The 19,299-nt window shown below is 36.6% G+C and overlaps 7 protein-coding genes and 2 non-coding genes across 9 annotated transcripts, besides 1 other annotated feature; 5 read left to right on the top strand and 4 right to left on the bottom strand.

The window, feature by feature from the left end:
* Positions 1–330: 330 nt before the first annotated feature.
* C5L36_0B06860 (uncharacterized protein) lies at positions 331–3,912 on the top strand (the record flags this gene model as incomplete). The annotated part of the gene is made up of 1 exon (XM_029465059.1): positions 331–3,912. The coding sequence occupies one exon, from the start codon at positions 331–333 to the stop codon at positions 3,910–3,912; it is 3,582 nt and encodes a 1,193-aa protein (XP_029320918.1).
* Positions 3,913–4,159: 247 nt separating this feature from the next.
* On the bottom strand, positions 4,160–5,458 carry C5L36_0B06870 (uncharacterized protein; the record flags this gene model as incomplete). Its single annotated transcript, XM_029465060.1, has 1 exon — positions 4,160–5,458. The coding sequence occupies one exon, from the start codon at positions 5,456–5,458 to the stop codon at positions 4,160–4,162; it is 1,299 nt and encodes a 432-aa protein (XP_029320919.1).
* Positions 5,459–6,185: 727 nt separating this feature from the next.
* Positions 6,186–8,204, top strand: C5L36_0B06880 (uncharacterized protein; the record flags this gene model as incomplete). Its single annotated transcript, XM_029465061.1, has 1 exon — positions 6,186–8,204. One exon carries the CDS (start codon positions 6,186–6,188, stop codon positions 8,202–8,204), a length of 2,019 nt encoding a protein of 672 aa, XP_029320920.1.
* A 234-nt stretch (positions 8,205–8,438) lies between these two features.
* C5L36_0B06890 (uncharacterized protein) lies at positions 8,439–9,893 on the bottom strand (the record flags this gene model as incomplete). Its single annotated transcript, XM_029465062.1, has 1 exon — positions 8,439–9,893. The coding sequence occupies one exon, from the start codon at positions 9,891–9,893 to the stop codon at positions 8,439–8,441; it is 1,455 nt and encodes a 484-aa protein (XP_029320921.1).
* Positions 9,894–10,146: 253 nt separating this feature from the next.
* Positions 10,147–10,878, top strand: C5L36_0B06900 (uncharacterized protein; the record flags this gene model as incomplete). The annotated part of the gene is made up of 1 exon (XM_029465063.1): positions 10,147–10,878. One exon carries the CDS (start codon positions 10,147–10,149, stop codon positions 10,876–10,878), a length of 732 nt encoding a protein of 243 aa, XP_029320922.1.
* Positions 10,879–11,041: 163 nt separating this feature from the next.
* Positions 11,042–12,187, bottom strand: C5L36_0B06910 (uncharacterized protein; the record flags this gene model as incomplete). The annotated part of the gene is made up of 1 exon (XM_029465064.1): positions 11,042–12,187. The coding sequence occupies one exon, from the start codon at positions 12,185–12,187 to the stop codon at positions 11,042–11,044; it is 1,146 nt and encodes a 381-aa protein (XP_029320923.1).
* A 2,299-nt stretch (positions 12,188–14,486) lies between these two features.
* C5L36_0Btrna4E lies at positions 14,487–14,558 on the top strand. The gene has a single exon. It is a non-coding gene; the product is annotated as a tRNA-Glu (tRNA).
* A 269-nt stretch (positions 14,559–14,827) lies between these two features.
* On the top strand, positions 14,828–15,277 carry C5L36_0B06920 (uncharacterized protein; the record flags this gene model as incomplete). Its single annotated transcript, XM_029465065.1, has 1 exon — positions 14,828–15,277. The coding sequence occupies one exon, from the start codon at positions 14,828–14,830 to the stop codon at positions 15,275–15,277; it is 450 nt and encodes a 149-aa protein (XP_029320924.1).
* Positions 15,278–16,798: 1,521 nt separating this feature from the next.
* C5L36_0Btrna4R lies at positions 16,799–16,871 on the bottom strand. The gene has a single exon. It is a non-coding gene; the product is annotated as a tRNA-Arg (tRNA).
* A 32-nt stretch (positions 16,872–16,903) lies between these two features.
* Positions 16,904–19,299: part of an inverted repeat (IRL2) that runs on past the window's edge.

Consider the following 19,299-nt stretch of genomic DNA (forward strand, 5'->3'; position numbering starts at 1 on the left):
ATGAACTATTATGTCTAAAACCCTTAAATGAATAGCAGAATACAGACAAAAAGTGGGAAGATCATGCTTTAATTATTGATTCAACCTAAAAGGGTAGCAAGATATTATCGACGCGCCGCTTTGGGTCTGGTTCTGAAAACTTTTCAGTATATTATTTTCGTTTTCAAGTATATAGTACTTTTTTGTGAAATTGGTTTTTTTTCCTTGACACCTTCAGACCTGTACAGTTGAATACCACTATTTTCCTTTTGTCCATTTAGCCTCTGCAATTCAAGAAAGCCACTGCGCCAGCACCCATTACCAGAGTTGGCTTCCTCCTTGGTCACTAAGATGTCCGTCGACACACAGAGCGTCATTTCTGATGAGCAGGGCGAACGAAGCCAAAATAACAAATATAGTAGACGCAATACGGAACGTCAGCAACAAATTGACATTGACTCGATAATATCCTCCAACAAGGCCACAATACGTGATATTCTAAATCATTTCAACACTCAACAAGACACTTCTTTGCTACAAGGGACTCTTTCATTTTGTAATTCGAAATTCACTTCGTTTATATTGGGAAATCTTTCCGAAGAATATACAGCGTCTAAAGAATTGACACTTTCCGAGGGGGGTATTCTTGTCAATGATAGAAACGACACACCTTCAAACTCGCTAGGGAATATTGTTGATAGAGTTTGGATCGAAATTCATCATCCGGCTATTAAATATTTTCAAAATGCCTTTTATCAGTTGAGTAAACCCACTAAGGATGCACATGATCAAGGCCATTATTCCGGTTCAAATACAAAGCGTCATGCTAACAAGTACGGCAAGACGAGTAACAATGGTGGCAATGAAACCGGAAATGGAAATGGAAACTTATTTGTTGAATATAGAAAGCTGTTTGAGAAATTTGTTAAATTCATCTCCAAAGCCCATGATTTCTATTTTTTCATCTTGAAGTCCATCTTGAATACTTATGACTTATCCGTTTTTATTCCGGTGAAGAAAATATGTTCAACTTTGAAAATCGATCTAACTTCAGTCTCTGAATCAAAGGATGCTAGGTTGTCACTCTTAGATCCAGGGATGAATCATTTGGCGTCAACCATAATCTATTTAACTCATAAATGTGTTTTGTTTATTGGAGACTTATCGAGGTATCGGACTCTAGTGGCGAAAACGTATTTACCAGCAACATCAATTTCAAAGGAGGATAATAACAATTATTCCAAATCGATTGAGCTTTACAAATTATCTTTATTAATTTTACCTTCTCTTGGTGACCCCTACAACCATATTGCCATTATCGATAATTTGAAAGACGATAAATTCAACGTCATCTATAACTTTATTAGGGCCTCCTTAACTTCATCTCCCTTGACAATTGCGTATTCTAATTTACTCAATTTGCTGAACAAAAATGCAAAGAACAATTCAATTCTGAAAAAGTTTGAGCAGCTGAATTCATTGGATAGATCAACGATTACCAAGAATGATCGGTTAAGTTTATTAAAGTCACAGTTCTTAATTTTATTCAATTATCACTTATTGCCTTCCAAATGGAGATTAAAGCCTGGTTTCTTAATAACAGGACATCCTATTGACATAATTGAATCAGATTTTTATTATTTACTCTCTATTTTAGATTTCCATAAACAAATATTCAACGATTTTTATTTTAAGCAGCTGGTCATACTTACAGGTGGATTTGAATTGTTGATTGACTCAAAAAACTTGAACAATAATTCAAATCTGACGCAATCAACTGAAATTCTTTCTGATTACTTAAACTTTATCTTCAGATACTTAGAAACATTTCTTAAAATTTGCATAAAAATTTGCCGGTGTAATCATAAGGATGACATTTCCATGATGTCAACAATTAATACCAATATTACCGGAGATACTCCACCCTCTTCTGCATCGTCATTTTCTGCCAATCAAAAGTTTTCAATGTCTTTTTCCACATCTCTGTTACCCGTTCTAAGACTATTACTTTGCTGGTTCAAAGAAAGAGAAATCGCAAGACTTTATTTAAGGGAGAATAATAATGTTGCTAGTCTACTTGCGCAATTAGTGAACGCTTCGCTTGATTACGTTGGCAATTCTGCAAATATACCATATCTTAAATCTATTTATCCAATGGCACTTCAAGGTGAGCCACTAGTCAAAGCGTTGTCTGACAAACCTAGACGTAAGAGGTTGTTCAAAGAAGATGTTGCCTTAAGAGAATTCAAGCCAATCAATTACCTATTAACTGATTTTGAAGATTCACATTTGTATCATAAGGATGCTAAATCAGTTTTGACTTTAATTGGCGAATTGCCAGAAACATTACCACCATCTACCCTAGATAGCAAAACTGATGTGAATGGCGCAGACATGTCGAACAATTCAGTTAATGGACTCTCAATCAAAATCAATGACAATCTGTTGAGATTAATTGCCGTCATTGTCTTAGGCAAACAGTTAGTTATAGAGAATTCAGATACAATCAAATGGTACGAACCGGATCCTGGTAGCGATGATAATGTTGACGTTGCTGCGCAAGAAGTCAATATCGAAAACGAGTCCAATAAGCTAGGTCATTTTGTTATTGATGAAGAAATTGATATAGAAATTACTGAACCGAAAATTATTAGTTGTAATAAAAAAGTCAATGACAAGACTAAAGCCAGTAATAACAAATCCAAAAATAAGAAAAAAGAAAAAGATACTTCTTTCTACAATAATAATTCAAACGCCAATGGTCCTGTTAGATTGAATGAGAATCTTAAAGGCTCTGTGCCAATGGTATATGCAGGTAGTTCGTTTAGTAACTTTGGGGCTCCACCGCCTGGCTCATTTGGAAAGTTTAATAAGCTCAAGAAGAAACAAAATACCAGTAAAGGTCTCAAAAGGCCGCAAAGCTCGAGCTCTATCAACTCACCATCAAATAAGGTACATGCAGAGCCACACCCTAATAAATCTTCAGGCACTACCAAAAATGTCATTAACAATGAACCAGAAGGGTCTGAATCACATTCGAAGTATATTAGTATGGTTGATTCTATTATTAATGAAGATGTTAATGATAGATCTTTCAATAAAGATTCGGAAAGTATCAAAGATCAGCACGAACAACCAGATAGTCATGTTTCTAGTAACCATGTCGATGTTTCAAAATCCAATGAGTTTTCTGTTAGTAATATAGGTATCACTGACGACAATTCACGTTCTCTACAAAATATGGATTACTCGCAATCCAATTCATCTATTAACGAAAAACTATCATTATTGAGTAATAATGATCATACGGGAGATGGTAATTATTCAAACTTTTTCAGTAAGTGGAATCCAATCGAAAATAATACTAGCAATAGTAGTTTTGAAGGGAATTTCAGGTCGACATCTCAATCGCAACCTGAGTCTCGACCTTCGACACAAAGAGAATCACAAGCAAATGTTATGAATCAATTGAATCAAATGAATTTGATGAATAACTTCCAAGGTTATAATTTCAACGATGTCAATAGATATCAGAATGTAAATAACTTCCACTCAATGAGCAACATTGATAATTATAATAATGTGAATATGGGTATGAATTATAATCATTACCATATGAATCTGAACAACTTGATGAACATGCCATTAAATGGTTCTAGTATGAATGGTTTCGAAAATAACTTGCACTTAAACCAAATGAACAATAACCATGATTTTAATCAGTTTGGCAATGTCAATAATATGATGATGGATGGTCTTAACAACATGAACGGGATGGCGTCGCTACAAAATTATAATCCAATGATGATGGGTTTCAATATGCCGGACGTGAGTGTTCTCAAATTGAATGACACGAATCGTCAGCATCCCTTGTTCGAAGATGGCACAGGATCGAGCAGTACAGGAGATGACGCAGGATCTAACAAAGGATAAACAAGCTGTTGTATTTTCTATTCAACTTTGATTTTTCTTTTTTTTTTGTTCTTCTGTTTTGTTCCCCCCTCCCCCTATCATTTGTCTTTTTTTTTCCTCTTTCCTTTCATATACAAATACGTATATCCGGAGACCTTGGTATCTGAATATTTATCAAATCTATAAACCGATTGTATCTATATAAAATATATAACTTTAATAACGCCAGTTAAGAGTTTCCTGAATATCATGCACTTGGCGGTGAACTTCAAGGTGTAGAAGCACTCTGTGCGACAGCGGCCTCGTACAGGTCACAGACCTTCCTATTTGCAGGAGTGGGTATACCAAATAAGCTGCCGAGCTCGCATATATATCGATTCGCATGGATTGCATGTGGTGGACTCCTAACGTCACCACCGGTATCACCACCAGTATCAGCACAACCATATGCATCTTTCAATTCTCCCTCAAAGTGGCGGAAGGAGTCAAAACTGTAATTGAGTTTTGTTAGTAGAGTATGGTCGTTGACAATATTCAAAGAAAGATTATAAAGTCTCTCTTTGGAGAGGACGGCATTGACTACTGGGGAGTTCACCGATATCTGCTTGACGAGCCTGTGTCTCTTCAAGACCCGTGTGGCCTCTGTAACTATATCCAACATCATGCTCCTGGCAGCGGAATCTGAACCGGAAGATCCTTCCAAGTGTGCAATCTCCGCCATTTCGGTAAAGTCCACCATATCTTCAACTTTCAAATGGCCAATTGCTAGCCCGTCGGCATACTCCTCAATGGTAGCCAACGACAACGCCGCCTCCACAACAGTCTGCTCCGCCGTAAGCATCACCTGCTGTCTATAACTCTGCATCTGTGGTAACATCATTGGAATACTCAGTATGTTTTTCACCAGCTCCGACTGCACAATTTCGTCATGGCCAACATTGGCAATGTCTTGATAGTCGTCGCCCCCGTCAACAACGGTAAATGGAACCCTGGCAATCTTCAACTCCCCAATAGATCGATGCTCCACCCCCCAAAACGGAGCATTCGTCACTCTATGCGTGCATATCGCAGACCATATCCTCGGTTCCCGCTCCCCGTCCATGTACAACTCCCGAATTGCTCTCACATATCCTTCAACCTGCCCAAAATGCGGGTTCAGAATGATAACGTCTGAGTCCGGCGGAGGAATGAAAGGACATTCCGAAGTGTTTGGATTGAGTATGGTCTTGACATGCGATGCAGGCACAACCAACGATAAACGGGCATTCATTCTCAAAACAACCCGTTCAGATTCGTTGGTACTCCCATAAGTCCTCTCCATGACAGCCTCCGCCGGCCTACACACCGACACAAGACGGTCCACACTCACCGAGGGGAACGTGTGTCGCCTTTGGAACAAGTTGTCCCTAGAGATCCTGTTGATATACGTTATACTAGACTGTGACTTGAGAAACACCTCTCGCATCTTCTGCGGAAGAACAATACACGGGTCTGCTCCCGCACAGGCAAGCTGCGTCGCCATGAACCGTGCCACTGGCGACAGCGGAATGATGTATGTTCTGTTCATGTTCCCCCTGAACTCTTGCCCAACTCTCAACGTCGTATACTCACTGTCCAAAACTATACATATCTACTGATAAACTTGAATATTCAATCTGTTGATATCCACCTCTTTTTATTTTTTTTATTTTTTTTTTTATTTTGCTTTTTTTGTTTTGTCTACAAACTTGTTCTCACCTTCCCAATTAGGAAGGTCCCCAACATGAACCCCCATTCTTCACTCTCCATTCTTCATTCTCCTCAATAGATGTTCCATGTGTGTGTCTCCCCTAAAGAGACAACACTAACACCCGAAAATAGAGAAACCGTCTCTATGGCGTCGCAGTCAACTCGCCCTCCCTTGAGGAACAACCGCCCCCTGTGCACTGGAAACGCCAAACAGAGAAAGAAAGAAAACAATGATTCTTTTTTTCTTTTAAAAAATAATAATAATAATAATAATAATAATAATAATAATAATAATAATAAAAAGACCTTTGCGCTAGTCGCGACGCTTTTTCGTATCAGGAAAAATTTTCACATGAAAATTGTGTCTTGTGCAGAGAGATGGAGAAACCTGTATTGATGTAAGAACTTGTCTGTTTGTAGAGATACAAACTAATAAAGATACAAACGCAAACACAAACACAGGCACAGGCACAAACACTGGTTCTCCTCTACCATCTCCTTGCTAGATAGACACAGACTCTAATACAGGGCCATTTTTTGATACACAGAAACCGATCCGACCCACTATGAGCGTCGCCATGTCCATGCTGAGAAAAACGTGGACCCCCCTCCATATGGGGGGTCTTAGAACCAGCATCCTCTCGAGACACTATTCCATGGGCCACCACAGTGGCGAGACCAACCATGTTGCAGAAGGAGCAGGTGCACCTGTTGAGGCTGAGGCTGAGGCTGAGGCGCTAGAACATCAAGCTGCTGACGCCGTGAAACTCATCAGCTCTAACGTAGTTGAGGAGACAAACCTCCATCCTACTTTGAAGAGGGCCTTTGCAAAGACCATTGGTCCAACCCTCACCCCTGTCCAAGAACAGTGCATCAACGACTTTGTCTCTTCCGAACACGGTATCGTTGTTCGTGCGAAAACAGGTACCGGTAAGACCTTTGCCTTTGGTCTCCCCGTCATCCATTCCGTCTTGAAATCAAGAGAACGTGATGTCAAGTTCACCGACAAATACGTCAACTCGGTCATCTTTGCCCCAACCCGTGATTTGGCCACACAGATCCGTAAATCCATCTCCACCCTGTGGGACGACTGTGGTGCAAGAAAATTCCCAAGGGATTCCTCCAACTATAGATTGAGAATCCCTAGAAACTGGGAATCGATCCCCTTGGTTATTGGTCAGACCCCCTACAGGCAAACAATGGATTATTTCCCCGGTAGAAGCGCTCCTCCTATTGTCGTGGCAACCCCGGGTAGATTTATGGATGCCTTGGAGAACCGTCAAGCGTTTCGTGATTCTCTCGTTCATCTCGAAAATATCATCATTGATGAAGCTGATGAACTGTTGAATGGTAATTTCAAAGAAGATATCAATAATATCATTGACGAACTAAACGCCATTCGTAAACCAATCAAAGGTGTCGAGGAACCAGGTGCTCCAGTCAAACCAAAGACAATGTTGTTCTCCGCCACTGTTAGTGACGATGTTTTCGAACTTGCCGAACGTGCAATCGGTCCCGAATTCCCCTTTGTTGACGTCACTGGTGCTAAAACAGAGGAAGTCAACGAAAACATCACTCAAATCCTGGTTCAAACAGAAAGTATCTACGACTCTTATATTGCTGCGGTAAGCTTTATTTTGGATAACCAAAGGCAAAAGAACTTCAAACCAATTATTTTCTTAAGTACCACTTCATCTGTTGATTTCTTTGCCAAACTTTTCTCGGACATTCTAAGGGCTGAAGGTTGTCGTCGCCGTGTTTTACCTTTCCATGGTAAACTACCTCAAGGTAAACGTGATAACTCTCAAAAGATTTTCCGTGAATCATCCAATGCCATCCTCGTTGCTTCGGGTATTGGTGCAAGAGGTATGGATTTCCCTGGTGTTACCCATGTTATTCAAATCGGCGTTTCTTCTGAAATTGACTCTCATACTCACAAGATTGGACGTACTGGGCGTGCAGGTAAAAAGGGTGAAGCGTTATTGTTCACTTCCAAACTTGAAGAACCTTTCGTTAAAGCACTAATTAAGAATGGTAATAAATTTGGTGAGACAATCGAATTTGATAGTACAACACCTGAAGCATTAGATGTTGCAGAAAAAATCAAGAAACAAACTAACTCTTACCTAGACTTAGACGAGACTTTTTTGAAGAATTTGTCTCATTACCGGAACATCCCTTCCAAGATTGCAAAGTTAAATCAAACAGCTCTCGCGATGGATGTCGCTAAAACCTACTCCGCATTATCTGGTGAAGCTGTGTATGACGAAGACGAAGAACCGGTTAAGTTGACCATGTCTTACAACATGGCTGACAAAATGGGTTTAAAGTGGGAAGAGTTGGAAGATTATTACAACTTCACTGGTAGACGTCCACAGAAATCCAAGTCTGGTTCTTTTAACGGTAGAAACAACAATAGACAAAGTAAGGGTAATTGGTCAAATAACAGGAGTGAGAGAGGTGGTTACAGAGACAGCAATAGAGGTGGTTATAGAAATGATCACAGAGACAGTTACAAAAGTAGAAGTAACAGAAACAGCAGAAACAGTGATAGATGGGAAGACTCGAGTGAACAGAGGTGGTGATTTCAACTTTAATTTTGCTAATAATTTTGCTAATAGTTTTGCTAATATTAACATTTTACAACTTACTTGATACATAGGTGACCTCAATAATTAGTATGCTTTGAAGCATAACAAATCAACTTTGTATATACTGATATGATATGTATGGTCTAAATAAATAAAAAGCTTTTCCTCTTTTTTTTTAATCTACCTTCATTCTTTTCTCTTTTTGAGCTTATATCTGTAGTATTACAATCAATACGAAGTAATAATGAACAGTTCATCTAAAAGTAACTTTCTGCATGTAGTGATTTTACTCTCAACACTACTATCGACTTTAAAAGAAAGTACACTAGTGAGCCGATCTTTCAATTCAGTTTCTAACTTACTCAGTATTTTCTTTAGCAACACCTTTTCTGTTGTGAGATAATACTCACCTTCAGTTAATCCTTGGTAGAATTTTTCTAGTCTCGCAGGACAAACATATGATCGTTGTAGTTCATTGAATGTGAATTCCGATTCTGCTTCGATTAGAGAAGCCAGGACTATCCTTGTGCGAAATGAAGGATGGACAGAAACGTTTATTTTACCACCTAATAACCTTGTATCATCAATGCCCAATGTGTAATCATCGTAATAACCTACTTGCTTCAACCACTCCACCACATTTTTCTTCTTCGGTAAACTGAGCAACTTTTTCACAATTTCGGATATATTGACAGTGTTATACGGATTGAAACACTTATAGCTATAATCATTTGAAGACATATAATTCAACTCTGATGTAGAGAATCCATACTCGCATTGAAGAAAGGTGTCATCATGAGGACCATAACTGAACCAAACATGCTCATCCTTTTGGATTCCATCTATTGAATCTACTTCATAACCGCTTTTAGCTTCTTTGGCAATCGCATTGGAATCCATGGTTTTGTGATTAATATAGTCAACAAACGGCACCATGGTTATGCTGCTCTCCTCTTTGAATTTCGTTTTTCCAATAGGGAGGCATGAATGTAGCTTATAGTACAGACATCTTGTATTCACTGCCAACCATGCCCATAAGTATTCTTCTTCCTTAATACCTAATTCTAAATTGCCAGAAATACTGGATATTTGGTGGATGTCATTATAAAATTGTTCAATCTGTTTCTTCGAATGTAAAATACATGATCTCGGGAGTAAATTATATATTTTTTTGGATACAGGCGGTGAATTTCTAAGATTCCAGGTCATGGGTATTCCCTCATATTCGCCTAGGTTGGGAAAACAGTCTAACAACGGCTGCCAAAAAGAATTTTTTCCTCTTTTCTTCTCAAGGCATATATAAAGAACTAAAAGTTGATGTGAAGTCAATTTCAATAATCGATCAAAGTCCAATTTGGAATATAAGACGGTAATTGCATCTTGTGGGGTGTCAAATACTCTGACATCAAAATTTGTAATGTTTTTCTTCAAAAAGGCTAAAGCATTTTGGTTGAATGGAGACAAAAATTTTAAAATGTTCAGATAATTAAGTAAAAACTTTTTGGGAATTTTTATCAGATTGGTTGATGCCTGTACTTCTTCACCTGTCACTATACAGCGTCCTTTGTCTGGGTCATTAGTCACGTGAAGAACCTCTGAAATAAATGCTTTGGTTTTTGTTCTGTCATTTTCACAAGGTATTTCTAGCCAATCTTTGAGCCTTTGCACTTTCGTGGAATTCATCAATTTCAGTGTTTAGTGCCTTGGAATTCAAATTGTTTATCTAACTATGGCGTCTTGAGATCTCTCTATCAATCTTAATCCAACAATATCCAGATGTTGGAAAAAGATGTGGAATAGGGACATATTTTCATTTATTGATTTCATGTCGCAATTTTTTGAGGGTGTCTCAGATTTGGGGTTTTGATGCTATGAAGAAATGATGAATTCCAATAGGCAGCTCAATTGAATTTACACTCCAAAGCTCTTAATAGATATGCTTATTCTAGGTCTTACGGGTGGTATTGCAACAGGAAAATCTACAGTATCCAAGCATCTTGCTGAAAAGCATAATATTCCGATCATTGATGCAGATAAAATAGCTAGAGAGATTGTGGAGCCAGGCACCCCTTGTTACAATCTCATTGTTGAATATTTTGCACCTCTGATCCCAGATCTAGTAGACCTCGATACCGGAGTACTCAATAGGGGAGCTCTTGGAGCTCATGTTTTCACACACAAGAAAGATTTAGAAAAGCTGAATTCAATAACACATCCAGCTGTTAAGAAAAAGATTCTACATACGATATTGAAAGAGTATTTTAGTTTCAGTCCTGTCGTTATTCTGGACGTTCCTCTCCTTTTTGAAAGCGGAATGGATTGGTTATGCTCAAAAGTCCTAACGATAACTTGTAATGATGAAATTCAGCTGAGGAGGTTATTACACCGAAACAAAGACTTGACTCGAGACCAGGCTTTAAGCCGAATCAATTCCCAAATGAAAGTTTTGAAGAAAGCCCAAATGAGTGATTATATAATCGAAAATAATGGAACACTGGATGATTTGGTAACTAAAGTTGACGAATTTGTCTGTCATCATCTCCATGCTTTAAATAGTAAAGCTTGTTTTGACTACTGGGTTAACCTGGCAGAGGTACTATTTCCCCCGTTAGCTCTTGTAGGTGCTCTTTATGCATTAAGTAGAAGATTCTCCGTGAAGTACTTTTAGTGTGAGAGCTTTTCGAGTCTTTCAGAAAAACACATATTGATGAGATGTCGTATTAAGTGCTTTATAAATTATAGTCTATACATGGATATATGATTAGTAAATAGTTTGGTCAAATCAAGACAACATGCTTATACTATGTATATATATATATATATATATGATGCTAAAGTTTGCAATGCCTTGATCTACCATCATCCTCTCTTGCCTTTTCTCGCTGTCTTAACACAGTTACCTCGTGAAGTAAGCCATCCAAATAAGCCTTCATGTCTTCTCTCTCCAATAGAAATCTATCTTTTTCCATCTTCCATTTTTCCCTTTCACTGTCACTAACTGCCTTTGTTTTCTCAAGTAAAGCCTTATTTTGTTCTTCGACAAATTCGAGTTTATCTAGTACTTTATTATATGATTCACATAGTGATAAATAGTTGGTTCTCAAAATGGAAAAACATTTCAAAAACTTGTTCTCTTCATTCGATGAACTAGAAATAGAATTTTGTGGCTGTGCATTCGGTTTTCCTGTCTTATTCTTCCTCCTTTTAGTTCCTTCGTTTTTTTTTGTACTATTGTTGCTGGAATTGGCTCTTTTACGTGGAAATTGAGCCTGAGCAGGCAGAACCGATTCAAGTTGTCTCCCATCGTTCGGTTTCTTAGAAAGCTCTTGTGATTTTGAAACAGCGACACTGGGTATATGAACGTTTTTCTCCAGCCCAGGCTCGGGGTGTATGCTTTTTGGTCGCCCATTAAAAGAATATATCATTTGTTCAATTTCTTTATCCAATTCAAAATCATCGATTAGGAATTTTCCAGTAGTATTATCTTGTTCTAGATCTATTTTGTCATTATGCAGGGGATTTACGCATTCTTTATCATTCTGCAATAATTCATTTCCTGTATTTGTTTCTGTGTTATTTATGAAAATATCGACTTTACTACTGAAATCATCGTCCAATATATGGGATCGGAATATACCATGATCGTCTATGCTCTGTATCATTTCATGGCCAACAGAAGAATTTGATGTACATGATTCTAATGAATCAATAGGCGTGTAGGGAAAATTTGATTCTGGTGAAGATTCGTATTCCCTACTGCTATTGTTAGAGTTATTCGTTCTTTCAAGTGAGTCTGAATGCAATTGTGAATTGATATTCACCATTTTCTCTTCTCCGGCATCAACCTGGCATTTCAATACAGGTGAAATTCCAATTCGATCAATATACAAATCTTTCCTCACTATATCAGAAAATTCATCACCATGTTGCAAATCGTCTTTAGAATTATAACCTCCCTCGATTAATGTCTGTGCCATTGTAAAATAGGTGGTGGCTAGTATAGTATTTGTCTTTTTTTTCTTTAAAGCTTAGAAATAGTGGGGGTATGTATGTGTGTCCTGATAGATTTTTGAATAGGCAGTAATGTAGTATTGGTCAAATTGGCTAGATATTAACCAATTCTAGGGATATTACAGCTATGAAATACAACTACAAACTGAAATAAAAAAATTTTAGAGCCTGAAAAGAAATATTTTTTTGGCTATTAAATCGTATTTTTTAGCCGTGATAAGTCTAGAATTTTTATGCTGGTGGTGCACGGGTGTTATTCTAATTAGATCTCTGCTACAATGACACCCCAAGTTCAAAAGTATACGAATACCAACAACTTCTGTACTCAATGGTTTTTTACACAACCTGATGTGAACTGAACCTATATTCTTGTGTAGCACAATAGACCTTCTGTAGAACAGGAAAGAATATGATTGGTATACATACCGATGAAGAGTTTCTTCCATTAAGTTGAAACAAGCAGGGGAAACAAGCAGCTGAAACAAAATACTTCTTCCCCTGATCCCATGAAGTCATGGTGGCTGGTTGCTTCTTGCAATATCGAGTCACGTGGGTAAGCTATTTAAGGTTATCATTTGAAAAACGATAAATGTCAAGTAGAAGAGCTTACATTCCCTAAGGAACTAGCCGACAGTTCAAATATCTCAACAGAATATGCTTGTAATATTGTACGTTGCATATTCTCATCAGCTGCTTAGGTTGGCGGTCAGCAGATACTGTACTGATACAAGCACAAAATTGAATCTCCCTACAATTCACTGATTTATTCTCTTGAACTAAAATACGAATGGTGAATATCTTAACGAAATCGATGATTTCTTATTAGGAAGCCCCTATAGGCGCATCAGTTAACCAAAAGCTCGCATCTAGTGTTGGTTGTTAATGTTGCTTGAAAATATTGTAGCCTTATTGAGATTAGATTTTATTTCATATAAAAGAGATTGTATTGTTTCAAAGAACCTCTACTGATTTAGTCTGAAAATGTAGATCCTGCTTTATCAAGGATAAACAGCCACAGCACTTGGCATAAATCAATACATCCTTTCTTATTAAGATCCTATATAAAGATAAACTTATCTTTGCTTATATAGGTCTTTTTATATGCTTATGATTGCTGGGGTAAACCCATTTTCAGATTGAATAATTGCTTCGTATTATTTATTTTTCTGTGTTAGCAAACATATATTATTTCCAAAACTAGGCAAATACAAAAACCGTAACTTCGAAGGATCTACTTGAGCTCCCTTACATTCCAAGGTCTCCCATTTACTATGATCTAATGGACCGATAAACTTTCATTCAAACGCTAGAAGAAATTTAAGGCTCTTTTATTGTTGATTGTTATCAAAACAATTGATGGTCTACTGAATGGTTCCAAAATGATTCGCCTACATTACCCATGCAAATCCAGGAAAAACCTCTAAAGTGGTTTAATATAATGTCTGGCTAAGTTCTGAGTCCCACTGATATTATATATCCCAACTATCTTTATTACTACCCACAAACATTACTTTAGACATATACTTTGTAAACTGGCTCTGAAGCTGTTACTTCAAGAACTTCACGAAACAAAACATAGAACCAATCCCATCGATATTGGTTATACCCGTATTTTCAAATTTTTGAGATGCAAGAAAGAAGTCAATGAAGATACAAATGCTTATTTTTACAAACGGGGCAACGAATCAATAACTGAAAAGTATATATAATTGTGGTGGCGTTCGTTTAATGTTGATTTATTTTGGAAGTTGAATTTTTCAAAGTAGAAAGCCATGTTATAATTAACTCCAGTATTTAAAATGAAACCAATCATATAATAGATATGATTACTAGCATAAAGAGATAGTCTCATATAAAGGAGATAAAAACTTTCCATCACTACAGAAGTATTTCATCGTTTTTTTTTTTTTTTGAGGCATAATCATACTATTACTGAAGGAAATCAGTTATGAAGATAATTTTGTGTATAGTGTAAATGCAGAAATAGTTAGAGTTTTCAAATACAATATGTGTATAACTGGACGAACCATAAAAGGGCAAATGCTGTTTGGAAACAGCCTGCAAAGCAAAAAATTTACACTTATAAATGCTCACTCTTGATTAAAAAAACTAGATAATAAAGCGTTTTGTTTACATATTAATTTATTTTTCTTATTCTTCCCACTAAAGCTAGCACATGTGAGTAAAAAATAAATTTTAAAAAGTATTTTCACAGAATGAGAATACTTTTTGATATTTAACACCAAAAGTTACATAACACTGATTTCCGATATAGTGTAACGGCTATCACGGTCCGCTTTCACCGGGCAGACCCGGGTTCGACTCCCGGTATCGGAATATTTTTTTACTTTTCTTCTTGACTGTTGTCACGTGTTATACACTAGGGCTAGTAGTAACCCTAATTACTGTCTTCGGAACTTGCGCGTTTTTTTGTTCTCCTTGGTCTGGCATCAATCCCCTCTCTGTAGCTGAATATTTTTCCATGTATTTTAGATAAGTGTAAATTATTAAGACGATAAATTATTCTGTTGACTTTCACTTCTTTCCCTTCATTTGGCACTCAAAAGTTAGGTAAGAAAGAAGCATTTTTTGCAGACGATCCTAAGATGCAAATTTTTGTTAAAACTTTAACTGGTAAGACTATTACCTTAGAAGTCGAGTCATCTGACACTATCGACAATGTCAAGTCTAAAATCCAAGACAAGGAAGGTATTCCACCTGACCAACAAAGACTTATCTTTGCAGGTAAGCAATTAGAAGATGGTAGAACTTTGTCTGACTACAACATTCAAAAGGAATCTACTCTTCACTTAGTCTTGAGATTAAGAGGTGGTGGTAAGAAGAGAAAGAAGAAGGTCTACACCACCCCAAAGAAGATCAAGCACACTCACAAGTCCGTCAAATTAGCTGTCTTACACTACTACCAAGTTGATAGTGAAGGTAAGGTCACTAAGTTAAGAACCGAGTGTCCAAAGTGTGGTCCAGGTATTTTCATGGCTAACATGGAAAACAGACAATACTGTGGTAAGTGTCACACCACCTTAAAGTTAAAATAAGTGTAATTATTTTATAAATTTTATTTATGATATACATAGTTAACCTTACTTTAGCAAGTTTTAAATCCAACCTATTATTTTTTGTTTTACAACTTGATTTGAAATGAAATTTATCAAAGTCAGAACCTAGAAAATTGTAAGCCGAATTGGCTTTGAGTGCCCTATCAACAGATAAGACGAACATACTCATCAATCAATAGACCATATATTTGTATTTCGAAGGCATATATGACTCACTCGTATGTCTCTTGCTATTAATTATCGATCTATTTCATCTAGCAAAATCAAAAAAAAAAGAAGCGCAGAGAAATGAATCAAATTTAGATATTCAAATTTGGAAGCGTTAGCACCGGGGCACTAAAACGAGAACAAACTCTAGACGCCGTGTTATATAGCAGCATATCTCGTTTTCAAACAGAACAGTAGCATAAAATCGTCATTTTGCATTAAAAAGCATACGGGTCAGTAGAAATAAAATAGGAGATGTTATCATCTAGGGAATAATAATTGGATATATATAATGAGCAAAATGTTTACTGGAAACAGAATACATGGGATGTTATTTCTTCGAAACACTACGTGGCTGCTATGACATATCAAGCTCGATTATAAGATATTAATGACTGAAACATCAATAACGCATTGTGAGGGTGAAAACCACACAAGGAATAAGGAACGATTGAAAGGAACAGTACCGTTTGAAGTACCGGAAGTCAGTAATATCTTCATACAGTATTTTTCCTGATCTATAACTAAGACGTGCTATTTCCTTTTTTTACTTCATGGACCAAAGTGGTCCTAGAAAAGGGGGAAAAGGCTCAATTTTCATTTTAATATTGGTACGGAAAAAGTTTCAGTTTGGTATATGCTTGAGAGAGTTTAAAATTTAGCCTTCAATACCCAGTGCTGCACTGAATTTTCCGTCAGTTTACATTTACCCGCCATGTTTCTTTTCCACAATTTTAAAGTTTATGATAATTTCTCAGACTCAGATCCACACGTCCATGGGATTGCATGCACTGCCGGACGCAATTTTTGTCAGATTAGTCATGCTTATCTGCAAACAGACCTGAAGTTTCACTATGGATACTTTAGACCAATAACGAGATTTGAATCACTGCCAAAAATCCTCCAATCAGCTTATTATTACTAGATAAGATATGGTATGTTAAAGACTAACAAAAGTCAATAACACATAACTGTTTGCTATGTACTTTTTAATAGTTTAAACCACTAAATTGAAAAGGGAAAGACGAATGTCTTGCAAGTTCTGTTTTCTCCATTCTCATTATATAATAGCTGCATAGTTAAATCTTTCAAGTCAAGAATTGAATATGGGCACTATATATATGATATTGTCTTTCTTTAGAAGTAAAAGCCCAAAAAACCACAAAAATCGAATACAGAGTTATGTCGGAAATTGGCTAACTCTCCGATGTAAATGATTGAAAACATCTTCATGAAAGCTGAGGAATGGGAAGGACAGTATCCGCCACGCAAAAAAAATTAAGCTAATGCCAGCACCCATGCTGGGAGTCGAACCCAGAATCTTTTGATTAGAAGTCAAACGCGTTAACCATTACGCTACACGGGCATTGCTTGTTTTGTAAAGGGCTTGGAGTAACCTGTCGAAATTATTTCCTAATTTGGGATGTTTCGACGGTTGAATCTTTTTAAGAATAATCACTAATCTTATCAATATCTATAGTATTGTATGAAGGAATGATAATTGTGATATACGTATTAGTAAGTAGGCAATAGGTGTATTAGCTCACGAGTAGATAATGGGCGTGGTAGAAGTTAGTCGTAGTAGAAGTAGTAATAGATTTTTCTCTTCCTCCTTCTGCTGCTTTCACTCCCGATTAGGAGCTATATCAATTATATCAATTCTATATAATAGGATATTATCCGTCTTATATACTTCACGCCCGCAACCTGGAATCACCCTCAGTTGCTACTCTTTTTTCGTATAGCAGACTCCTGTACGAGCTTATTACGTTTTAGGTCTTTATTTTTTTTAATATGCCAGTCCTGTCAACCCGTTGATAAATAATTTAACTTCCTACTCCGGATACTTGACCCTTGTTAACCTCCCTATTCTAAAATCGAAACATTAACATCAGTATGTTATCGTCTATCTACTGGCACTTCCTTTTTTTTTGGATCACACCCTGAAAAGCCCTCTCACATATCGAAAAAGGCTAAGAGTACCGAGTTGTGGCTATTTCTAACTTACAAATGTCTTAATGAACTTAAGCTTGGCAAAACCTTGTACGACTGGCCAATAATTATATCGATATCAAAAATATCCAATTCAATGATAGCCTGTGTAAACTAGCTGAGCATGTTGCAGGTGCTTAATACGTGTATAAATGCACATGTAGATAATGGATATATGGTGTTGACAGGCGTTACATTTACTTTAGAGATCCCTATTGCAATTACCGATTGAACTATTATCAAAAGATCTTATACTAAATAACAAATAAAAACAAACTAAGTCAAAGGAACTAACTCGCTATTTAAAAGAACATCAGGTTTGTATCAATCTAGATTGATATACGTAGGCTGACGTTTCAAAGAACAAGGGAAGAAAACATAACTAAATGAGCTAAAAAATAGCTCGGCTCTAGTTCTGATTTACGCGTACGTATGCTGGACTAGCTGTATCGAGACTGTAAGGATATCCTTAGTTTGATGTTTAGTGCTTTAATTATATATCTAAACAATTTTTATTTTGGGTGTCTGTTTCTTATTTTCCTAATATTACTAGAAAAATATATTCAAGGAAGGATGTTTTTGAGTTGGTTCCAGCCAAGGCATCAAATATCGAAGGATTTTCTAATTAGCTCTGTTTGACTAAAGCAAAACGAGAAAATACTCATCGTGTTTGTAATAGGTAAAGCATCTATTTTGCTTCTATTGTATTTAAGGAAATTAGAAGGTCCACTTCAACATCTAGTTGGGTCACAACCTTTCTGTATAATACTTCTTCACCAGGTACTATAATTATCAACCTTATACGGAATTTGTTAATGCGTACGTGTCCGAAGCAAAATCTTTCAGTACATTACTTTCACTTATACATTTTGTATATTTTGTGCATGATCTTTGATTATATCTTCTACTATCTCTTTAAATAGTTTTGTTGCACTCAAGGTGACTGGATGTTGATACCAAACAGTCCTCTAATTCATTGCTTGGGCTTCTAGACATGTCGTATGAGTCTGAGTAGTAAAAACATACGGTTTACAATCTGCCATTTACTATTTCGCTATACACATAGGTATTGCCTGACGTTATAACATAACTCTATATTATTATTAGTACAGAATCTGATGTGCTAAACATATTATTTGCCTGGGTAACCTTTTCAATAGTAAAATGAATTGCTATCAAAATAGCAACATAAGTTATTATTAAAACTATTCATACAATTATACATATATATCTATTTTTTTATCTTTAAAAAAAACTGGAATCTTCATCATCGTCTTTATTTTGTGTATTATTGTCTTCCCCAAACTAGCAGTAGGCAGATCCAGTACTTCCAGCAAAAACGTGGATGTAAATACGTCGTTTAATAAGTAATTTTTATCACTTTCGTCGATTTATGCCTTTTAGATACCCCTATTATGATGATGCAAACCATTTAAAACTTGGATTATATGAACCGTCATTGGAAAAATGATTAGCCTTCCTTTTCTAGTAAAATACCAATAGAATCACTTAAATAGCTTGATGCAGGCCACTTGTTGGTTCTGCAAATCCTCATTGATATTCAGTACAGCCTTTACTATCTACTCTAAATAATCTTTAAAATCTACAACTACTGCCTTGTTTTTAATTCTATAGTTCTTAAAACAAATAATTGATCTATCAATAGATAGCCTAAGCCCCTATTGTCTTTCCGTAGGTTTTTACCCAACCTAAACAAAATAGCTAGACAACTGTTTATTATTGACAGCGGAGAAGTCTCGAGATACTGAAAAGGCAATGAAACATAAACTAAGTAGCAGCTT

This window comes from Pichia kudriavzevii, chromosome 2 (assembly GCF_003054445.1).
Source record: "Pichia kudriavzevii chromosome 2, complete sequence".
In the NCBI taxonomy this organism is placed as follows: domain Eukaryota; kingdom Fungi; phylum Ascomycota; class Pichiomycetes; order Pichiales; family Pichiaceae; genus Pichia; species Pichia kudriavzevii.